Here is a 10,569-nt window from a genome sequence, read left to right as displayed (position 1 = left end):
GCTTTCCAGCTTTTGAAATCTGCATTCAACATCATCCAGACTGATTTGTTCCGCCTCAAACTTGTCCTAAATGCCGACAAAACCAAAGGGATGCTTTTTTCAAATAGGAAGTTGGTCCCAGCAGTTCTTCCTCCGATTGTATCCTCAAATTGTGTCCCCATTGAGTTTGTTGATTCCTATAAATATTTGGGTATCTTGGTCGACTCACATCTCTCTTTTAAGCTCCATGTGGAAAACTTGATAAAGAAACTGAAAGTTAAACTGGGTTTCTTTTTCAGAAACAAATCCTGTCTAACCCTGAATGCTAGAAAACACCTTGTATCTGTGACTTTCCTTCCCTCCATTGATTACGGTGATATTATTTACATGAACGCTCCTACAAGAACCCTGCAGATGTTGGATGCTGTCTATCATGGTGCACTAAGATTCATAACTGGCTGTGATTATCGTACCCACCACTGCTCCCTGTATTCACTGGTTAACTGGACATCATTAACTTCACACAGACTCTCTCACTGGTACATTTTCATCTTTAAATCACTTCTTGGTCTGCTGCCTTCATACATCTCCTCCTACATGTCTCTGCGTGAGTGCAGCTACAGCGTGCGCTCTCAGGACATTATTACCTGCAGTGTTTCCTCAGTGAGGACTGAACTAGGCAAAAGGGCCTTCTCCTACTCCGCTCCTGTTTCCTGGAACATCTTACAAAAAGATTTGAAGCTCTCGACCTTGACCTCTCTAAGTGGCTTTAAGAATCTGTTGGACACCTGGCAGGGACCAATGCTGACATGTTCCTGTTGTTAGTTTTCTACATTTGTCTTGGAATCTAGCTGTTTTTTGTTTTGTTACCTTTTTCCTTTTAGCCATCCTATTTGTTAAAAAACAAAACAAAAAAAAAAACTGTAGTATGCTTTTTTATAACTGTTTATTGTTGTTGCTGTTGTCCATTGTTGTCATCTTTCTTTGTTGAAATCAGGTCTCTCTTGTAAATGAGTCCTCGAGGCTCAATGGGATTTACCTGTATAAATAAAGGTTGATTGATTGATTGATTGATTGATTTATAATTATTTTTTCTATCCTTAACTTGTGTTTTTTTGTCTTTCAGATACACCTGGACCTACCATTCTGTGTTTGTCTGTCTCTCCTTCCTGTCCTCTCAACCAGCCGGTCAAAGCAGATGGCCGCTTGTCCTGATCCTGGTTCTGCTGGAGGTTTCTTCCTTTTTAAAGGGAGTTTTTCTTTCCACTGTTGCCACTGTGCTTGCTCAGGATGGGAGACTGCAACAAGCCAAGATTCAACTTGTCTGCTGGATTCCTTAGATAGAGAACTTTACTAATTGGCTTTTATGTGAATGTTTCTGTAAAGTGCCCTGAGACAACTTTGTTGTGATTTGGCACTATATAAATAAACTGAATTGAATTAAAAAGCCTTGTAAATAATATAATCAAGCAGAGATATATTATATGTAGTTTAGGTTGTTTATATACAAGAATAATCTACTATTGATTATAACTAATATCAAGAATTATATCTAATGTATAAAAATGATTAATTGTAATTTAGTTATTTATATTAACATGTCCACCATGAATTCACACGATGTGTAATTACGCACAGCGCCGCTAGAGGGCGGAGTCTTTTCATTACAAACCGGAAGTTCGGATTAGTCGACAACGGAGGCGGAAAACAACAAACGAGTGTGGTGTGTTCCGTCTCCTGAGCGTGTTTATCTTTGTTAGCTACATTTTTGCATAGTTTAAACTAAAAGCAGTCGCCATGCCTGTCATTTGTGCGGCGCCAGGCTGTAATAACAAGTTTGTGAAGGGCTCGGAAATCAGATTTTACAGGTAGGAGCTGTGAAGCTTACAGCACATTCTCCATGTTTAGACAGACTAAGCTGTTTCTGAGTGGTCGAGAAACATTTAAACAATATTTTTATCTCCCGTAATGTACAAATATATTATAATGTGGGTTTCACACAGTACCTAAAAACCCCGCTAGTGGAAGGAAACGCGTAAAGATCCGTGTGTTGCAGTCCTTTGGAGCAGGAGTTCACGTTACTAGAAGTTAGCATTAAAAAAGTTAAAGCGCTACAATAAATGAAACTAAGCCTTATGTTAGCCATAAATATTAGTTGAATTTAATAGAATATCTGTACAATTTACTGAGTTATAGCCTGTCACGATGAATGTGAAGTAAACTATTTGATTTGTTGTCTGAGGAAATTTAATCCAAATTAACTCTGAATCAGAAAACCAGATATTAGATCCAACATGCACATTATGTTGCAACAACTTTCACACGTTCCTAAGATTACTACAGATTGCATCCTGCACACATTGTACAGCTTATTAAAAAATATTTTAAATGGTTTTATTAATATTTGCATGCTTACCTATGCAGCTATCACAGGTCTTTTTGGGTTTGCACACATTAAATTGGACAAATAAGCTTCATTATGTGCAGTGTTGAAAAAACAGTCAAGTCATGGTTTTTAAGAATATCTCAATCATCTTTAGAATCACGTCCACAATTTGCAAATTTCATTCAAAAGCAATATAATATAAATAATTTAAAACACTAACATTCCTTGGAAAATAGTCTATTTTTGACAGCTTTTCATGCAAGAGATGTAAATGAAGATTAAAAAGTCTGTCAATAATAATAAGATGTTGCACAATGTGTTAACGTCAGACCATGTGCTGTGAATGATTTTCAGTCAGATCCACAAGTTTTTACATATATCTGTACAGCTTAAAGAGTTATAGCCTGTTTTATTTTTGCAAAGGTTGATTTTTTTTATGGGGGCCATCTTGAATTGGGTTGAGTACAAAAGTAAATATAAATCCAATGATTACTTTCTGCGGGATTCGTTACAATCAGTCCTGTGGTTCAAGAGATATGTTGCTAACAGACAAACAACATTGTCTCCAGTAACTAATGGCAAAGTTTTAAACACAAATCTGGTGTTATATGTTAGTGTCTGCAGTTTGTGTTGTGGAGGAGACTTGCGTTACTTTCACACCTAATTTTATCTCAACATATATAAAATGGACTGTGTTTTACCTAGTTATGCGTTTAGTCAATTTGATTAGCTGTGATAGCCATCTTAAGTGAAGTTGACCCCATAAGTAAAGTAGCTGTAGCTGAACATTCAGAGACGACTTTCTGAGAGTTTCATTGAAATCTGTACACTGGCTCATGAGATGTTTTGCTAACAGACATTATCACTCAGCTTCTGCCTTTTGGATGCAGGTGTAACTCTGTCAAGTATGGCACAAAATATCACAAATACCACAGAAACTCGTGACAAACCTGCACTTGTTTGCACTCAAGCCTTTCCACAAACACTAAGGTTTCTGTTTTATGTCATGGTGTTTTATAACTTAAAGATGCAACAGATTTGAACGCCTCAGGTAAGTCCATATGTCCACTAATATATTTCCAGTGAACATGACAGACTCCAGTATTATCAGACATCACTGTAATCAGGTGTTCAGACCTATTGCTCTAACAGGTCACCCTCAGACTGGTTTCCACCATGTCCACTCCTTCTTTCCTGCTCGTCAGGTTCCCTCTCAGCAAACCTCAGCTCGCCAGCAAATGGGTGCAGAGCCTGGGGATGAAAAACTTCATCCCAACTGCCAACACTTGCCTCTGCTCCGAGCACTTCAGGACCGACTGCTTCAGGGACTACAATGGCAAACAGTTTCTGAGGGAGGATGCCGTGCCCACAATATTCACCCCGGGACAGGACTCGTCGAAGGTGAGAGCTCTGGACACATTCCAGCTCCCGTGTCGAGCAGTTCCTCTTTCAGCCTGAGCTAAGAGCTTTTGTTTTTGTACAGATTGAGCTGCGCAAAAGAGGAGTAGTACCAAAGGAGACAAATGTGGCGAATCAGATGGGAACACAAGCAGACAGAGACAAAGTGAGGGATGCGGCCATGCGCAGGGACAAAAGAGGAGGGATGAGGGTGAGTTTTCTCTCACCGCTGACCACATCAAGTTGTTTTTCTTACCTTAAATATGTCACACAAGTGTAGATGGTAGAAACTTGATGTTTTTAAATAGTAACCACAAACACCAGGCAGGTTTTTAAATGGTCCGCACAAGATTGTTCACGTTGATTGAACAAAACGTCAACTTTTGGCCAAAAATTGAAGCAAGAAGTCATATTTGTTTTAAATTGAATTGAAACATGTACAGTAGTCCCTCGTTTATTGTGGAGGTTACGTTCCACACACCCCCACAATAAGTGAAAAACCACGAAGTAGGAACATTATATTTATTTTAGTATTGATATACATTTTAGGGTTTTATAAATCCTTCCCACCCTCTTGCAATGTTCAAACTCTTTAACTACGTAATTTTAACAACATACGTATGTGTAGCACCATTACGGCTCAGTGGTTAACACTTGCCTCACAGCATGAAGACACTGGGTTCAATCCCGAGTTGGACCTGGGGTCTTTCTGTGTGGCCTTCGCATGTTCTTCTCGTGCTTGCGTGGGTTTTCTCCAGGTACTCCGGTTTCCTCCCACAGACCAAAAACATGCATGTTAGACTGCCTTAAGGCCCAGGCCTCCCTTGCAAAATAGATCTGTGTGGTTGAATAAAGGTTAATAATAATAACAATAATGTACTGCACAGTAGCTACTGCAAAATTTTATATGGGTACTCACCAGCTTTGGTCAAGTTCTGGTTTGGTTCTGATTGGATCTCTGCAGCCGTTGAGCACCAAGATGCTTTTAGAGAGAGCCGGACCTTCAGATAGCCCACAATAAACCCACACAATGGTCCCGATCAAGTCCAAATAATCCAGAAGAATCCGGATGAAGAAAGTCCCAGTGAGCTCTGGAGAAAACCAAACCTCCAAGCAACTCCTCCCCGCTCGAGAGGCTTCATGGGCCAGCAAGCACCACTCAGGTTGACCGATGAGGTTGGAAGTCCGGTTCTGGTCCAATTCCCGTTTGGTTTTGTGCGACTCTCTGCATCCACTGAGCGCCGAAGTCACTATGAATAAGGACCGAACTTTTTCGGATCAGAGCAAAAGTTTCCCTCCATTTCAGCAGAAGGCAACGACTGGAAGTGCTGTTGACTTCTGGGAAATGTAGTCCTTTTGTCTGGCGATACAGTGTAGGCTTAATGAGAGAAAACTACAAAACGCCCCTAGTAGTGTCACCCAAGGCAGACAGGGCCTAGGTGAGGGACCAGACAAAGTGCAGCCCAAACACCCCTATGATGAGGAAAAAGAAATGGACTTGATGTTCCCTCGCCCAGACGTGGGTCACCGGGGCCCCACTCTGGAGCCGGGCTTGGAGGTGGGGCACGCGGGCGAGCGCCTGGTGGCTGGGCTTTTACCCATGGAGCTCGGCCGGGCACAGCCCGAAGAAGAAACGTGGGTCCCCCTTCCCATGGACTCACCACCTGTGGGAGGGGCCAAAGGGGTCGGGTGCAATGTGGGATGGGTGGCGGCCGAGGGCGGGGACCCTGGCGGTCTGATCCTCGGCTACAGAAGCTGGCTATTGGGACGTGGAATGTCACCTCACTGGTGGGGAAGGAGCCTGGGCTGGTGTGTGAAGTTGAGAGGTTCCGGCTAGAAATATTCAGACTCACCTCTACGCATGGCTTTGGCTCTGGAACCAGGTTCCTTGAGGGGTTGGACCATAGGCGTCGCAACCATTATATGTAAAGGGGACAAGTCCCACCCCCACCCCACACACACACATTAAAAAAAGGTTCATTTGGACTCCCCCACTTTGGAGACTCTTGGTTGGGCCCTCCAATCTCTGGTGCTGAGGTCACCGAGGTGGTTAAAAAGCTCCTCAGTGGCAGGGCCCCAGGGGTGGATGAGATTCGCCCAGAGTTCCTTAAGGCTCTGGATGTTGTAGGGTTGTGTTGGCTTACACGACTCTGCAATATTGCGTGGACATCGGGGGAAGTTCCCCTGGAGTGGCAGACCTGGGTGGTGGTCCCCCTATTCAAAAAGGGGGACCGTAGAGTGTGTTCCAACTGCAGGGGGATCATGCTCTTAAGCCTCCCTGGTAAGGTCTATTCGGGGGTTCTGGAGAGGAGGGTCCGTCGGATAGTCGAACCTCGGATTCAGGAGGAGCAGTGCGGTTTTCGTCCTGGTCGTGGAACACTGGACCAGCTCTACACTCTCAGCAGGGTCTTGGAGGGTGTGTGGGAGTTTGCCCAACTGGTCTACATGTGCTTTGTGGACTTGGAGAAGGCGTTCGGCCGCGTCCCTCAGGGAATTCTGTGGGGGATGCTCTGGGAGTATGGAGTACAGGGCTGATTGATACGGGCTGTTAGGTCCCTGTATGACTGGTGTCAGAGCCTGGTCCGCATTGCTGGCAGTAAGTCGGGCTTGTTCCCGGTGAGAGTTGGACTCCGCCAAGGTTGCCCTTTGTCACCGATTCTGTTCATAACTTTTATGGACAGAATTTCTAGGCGCAGCCAAGGTGTTAAGGGGATCCGTTTTGGTGGCCTTAGGATTGCGTCTCTGCTTTTTGCAGATGATGTGGTCCTGTTGGCTTCATCAGATTTCGCTGGAGCGGTTAGCAGCCGAGTGCGACACAGCCGGGATGAGGATCAGTTCCTCCAAATCCGAGGCCATGGTCTTGAGCCGGAAAAGGGTAGAGTGCCCTCCAGGTCAGGGAGGAGATCCTGCCCCAAGTGGAGGAGTTCAAGTATCTTGGGGTCTTGTTCACGATTGAGGGAAAAATGGAACGTGAGATCGATAGGCGGATAGGTGCAGCGTCTACAGTGAAGCGGGCGCTGTACAAGTCTGTCGTGGTGAAGAGAGAGCCGAGTCAAAAGGCGAAGCTCTCAATTTACCGATCAATCTACTTTCCTACCCTCATCTATGGTCATGAGCTTTGGGTTGTGACCAAAACAACGAGATCTTGGATACAAGCGGACAAAATTAGTTTTCTCCGCAGGGTGTCTGGGCTCTCCCTTAGAGATAGGGTGAGAAGCTCGATCATCCGGGAGGGACTCAGAGTAGAGCCGCTGCTTCTCCACGTCGAGAGGAGCCAGTTGAGGTGACTCGGGCATCTGGTTAGGATGCCTCCTGGACACCTCCCTTGTGAGGTGTTCCGGACACGTCCCACCAGGAAGAGACCCAGAGGAAGAGACCCAGAGGAAGACCCAGGACATGCTGGAGGGACTATGTTTCTCGGCTGGCTTGGGAACGCCTCGGGATTCCTCCGGAGGAGCTGGACCAAGTGGCTGGGGGGAGGGAAGTCTGGGCCTCCCTACTTAGGCTGCTACCCCCGCGACCCAACCCTGGATAAGTGGAAGAAAATGGATGGATGGACGGACAATCGTGTGTTGTGTACAATCTTACTTTGAAAACCCGTGAAAGAATGATTCCACAAAAGTCAGACTGCAAAGTAGTAACTACTTTATACATTTCTCCCAGAACAATAATGTACACTAACATAATAAATAAAAATATTTGCAGAAGTTTAAATATGTGTTAGCTTGTGACACACTGACATGTTGTTGATTGAAAGAGTTGTTAATCACAATTGGAGCTACAAATTTTCATTTGAAACACAGATTACTTTGTATTAGTCTTAAAGTTTTAATGAAAACGTCCCATGTCTGCACCCCCTGAGAGGGTTAGCTGAGTGTAAAATGTCCTGATGTTGCAGGGTGGACGAGGAGGAGGACGTGGAGGAAAACTTCTGTCTGACAGGTGAGGCCCTCTGATGGTGTCTTTGTTCTTGCTGGACCCTGCCTAAGTTTGGAGGGTAACTTGATTCTTTAAAGCCGAACTAAGTGCTCTTATTATTGCATAGCCCAATTGAGTAAAACATCCAGTTCTGTTCGACATACTTAAAAAGTAGATTCTTGTGAAAATGATGCTCTCAAGTATAATTTCCTGTTTTTCAGATTTAACAGATTGTGGCAGTCAGCAGCAAACTTTACATTTCTGTGGCTAATTGAAAGTTGTGCATCCTCCTCAGTAACTGACCAGGAGGTGGAATGAAAAACTGGCAAATTTCAAGAAATGATTTAATCGCTGGGAAATTACATCTTGTAATATCTCTTCAGAAGCTGGGATTTTCCTTGTGGTTCCGTTGTTTGATGATAATTCACGTTACCTTTTTTTTTAATAATGTCACCGCTTCTGGATTTTAGCCCTGGATATTAGCCCTTCAGATAATAAACGTTCAGCTCAGTGACGAGATGGCTGCTACTACGACTTTTGGTTTTTGTAACTTTTATTCTTTTCCAATAACTTAACTTTAATTATTAATTGTTTATACATAAAAACACATTGAGATTTTTAAAATTCCTCTGAAAACCTTGTTCTGTTTGAGATTTAATTCAGTAGGCTGGTTTTATTATTTTAGTCTTCAAATGCTGCTTTTTACTAGCGTTTTGCTCTTTTTAGCCTTTAGCAGTCGGTCGGTTACTTTTACCTTTTACTAGCGTTTTGCTCTTTTTAGCCTTTAGCTGTCGGTCCGTTACTTTTACCTTTTACTAGCGCTTTGCTCTTTTTAGCCTTTAGCTGTCGGTCGGTTACTTTTACCTTTTACTAGCGCTTTGCTCTTTTTAGCCTTTAGCTGTCGGTCGGTTACTTTTACCTTTTACTAGCGCTTTGCTCTTTTTAGCCTTTAGCTGTTGGTCCATTACTTTTACCTTTTGCTAGTGTTTTGCTCGGACTTGCGACCCGTCCAGGGTGTACCCCACCCCTTGCACTGTGATTGCCAGACATGGGCACCGGCGACCCCCGGCCGTGACCCAAAATGGAAGAAGCGGGTAAAAGATAATGGATGGATGGTGTTTTGCTCTTTGTAGCCTTTAGCTGTTGGTCTGTTACTTTTAGCTTTTTCTTTAGGTTTTGCTCCTTTTACACTTTAAATAGAATTTTGCTCGTTAGCTTTAACAGCTCATTTTTCACATCTTCAGCAGCCATTCAGCACTCTGCAGTCACATTGCAGCTTCTCTAGTCAGATTATTGTGATTTGAATGTAATGTTTGTTTCTTTCTAAAACGAAAGACAAAATTAGCCCCAGGTTTTTATTCTCCTGACTTCATGTCGGCTGACATTGCCTGAGCGCGTTAGACTCTGACAGTGTTAATGGAGATATACGTGTGGATGGTTTTATATTTGGCTGTGATAAATTCACACTGTCATAATGTGCGATAGAAAACAAGCGAAAATGTAATTATGGAAAGCCACTGAGGGGAAGAGGCTTCAAGAATATTACATCAAACAGTTGTATCCGAGGGAACAGATGTCATCATGTGCTTTGAATCTTCCTCACAGGCAGAGCGGCGCCACCAAAAGCAGAGTGTACGACAACAAAGGCCGGCTGCTGTCCAACGGCAGAGACATGTGCGACTGCCTGGATGTGGACTGTATGGGCTGCTTCTACCCCTGCCCAGAGTGTGGATCGCGCAAGTGTGGGGTCGAGTGCCGCTGCGACAGGAAGTGGCTGTATGAGCAGGTGGAGGTGGAAGGTGGAGAGATAATCCGGAACAAATTTGTTACCTAATTACCAGTGACTCCTTTTGAATTGTTGAATCGTGACGTCAGGAGACATCTTCCTGTTTGCTGAATTCAAATGTAAATCAACTTGATTCATACCAGCGTGTGTTACTTTGTAAAGACATGCCATCATGTAACTATTATTTAAAGGTTTTTTTTTATCATGCCAACATGTGTTAATAAACATTTTTCTTGTTTTTTCTTGAGTGATGTTCTTTAAAATTACTAGACAAAATTGTCTCCAGTTGCTTTTTATGGCAACTTTTTTGAGGGCCAATTCACATTTGTGGCTCAGCACTGAAGGTGAAAGGGCTTTTATGGTTTGTCTGTGTGCATCTGTTTGGATGGATGGTGTTTGATCATTGTTTAAATCATTTAGTTATCCAGTGGATGGATTTTAACAAAACTCTCAGAACGTAATCAATGGATGAGTCAACCAACCCAATTCAAGATGGCCACCGCACTTAAGTGTCTTTCACAAACAAGAGTGGTTATAACTTGGTTAAATTTACATATACTGAGTTTCACTTGCATTAGTAGTTGATACATAGACTTTGAGTATGAACACGTCTCCCAAAATACAGTACACGAGTGTTGCCCATATTGTCATTTATGAAGGCAGACAAAAACAACTACTGTACAGCCCTTGAGCCTTTCCTCATAAGATGGTTTTCATTTAATTAAAACTGGCAAGATGAGTGTTGGTCTGTTTGCATTCCTTCAAAGAATGCTGGACCTTTGACTTCAACAGGTTACAGACGAAATAAATGAACCTCAGTATGACGTTGCGTCAGTGCCTTTTAAAAATGTTAAGTAATCTGTCTTTAGAACGTAAGGTCAGTGATAAAACAAGTTAATTCTCTTGTAAAATGTTTGCTGAATCCAGTTGGTCATTTTTTTTAACAACAGACTGGACACAAAAGACAGCAGACCAGTCCAGCTGGACACGGCAGTTCTGGGTTGGAGAACTTGTGAAACGGTAACATCTCATTTTTATCCACCTGTTCTCCAGCAGGCAGCAGGTGAGGGGCTGAGGCCTTTTGTTTCATTGCACCTTTTAG

The 10,569-nt window shown here is 43.2% G+C and overlaps 1 protein-coding gene across 1 annotated transcript; it reads left to right on the top strand.

Annotated features, from left to right (window-relative positions):
- The first annotated feature begins 1,675 nt into the window (after positions 1-1,675).
- On the top strand, positions 1,676-9,606 carry LOC119430235 (ADP-ribosylation factor-like 14 effector protein). The gene is made up of 5 exons (XM_037697682.1): positions 1,676-1,847; positions 3,571-3,766; positions 3,849-3,974; positions 7,662-7,705; positions 9,287-9,606. The coding sequence occupies exons 1-5, from the start codon at positions 1,777-1,779 to the stop codon at positions 9,513-9,515; spliced, it is 666 nt and encodes a 221-aa protein (XP_037553610.1). The 5' UTR covers positions 1,676-1,776; the 3' UTR covers positions 9,516-9,606.
- The last annotated feature ends 963 nt before the right edge of the window (positions 9,607-10,569 follow it).

The sequence above is a fragment of the Nematolebias whitei genome, chromosome 2, assembly GCF_014905685.2.
Source record: "Nematolebias whitei isolate Nwh7 chromosome 2, NemWhi1, whole genome shotgun sequence".
Taxonomy (NCBI): domain Eukaryota; kingdom Metazoa; phylum Chordata; class Actinopteri; order Cyprinodontiformes; family Rivulidae; genus Nematolebias; species Nematolebias whitei.
Note: the sequence above shows the minus strand (reverse complement) of the source record. Positions and strands in the feature narration are given on the sequence as shown.

Bases quoted from the DNA above. Each gene is read 5' to 3' on its own strand.
- LOC119430235 (XM_037697682.1), top strand. From the start codon at position 1,777: ATGCCTGTCATTTGTGCGGCGCCAGGCTGTAATAACAAGTTTGTGAAG. The intron at 3,767-3,848 runs GTGAGAGCTCTG...GTTTTTGTACAG, and splicing joins CGGGACAGGACTCGTCGAAG to ATTGAGCTGCGCAAAAGAGG. The intron at 3,975-7,661 runs GTGAGTTTTCTC...CTGATGTTGCAG, and splicing joins ACAAAAGAGGAGGGATGAGG to GGTGGACGAGGAGGAGGACG.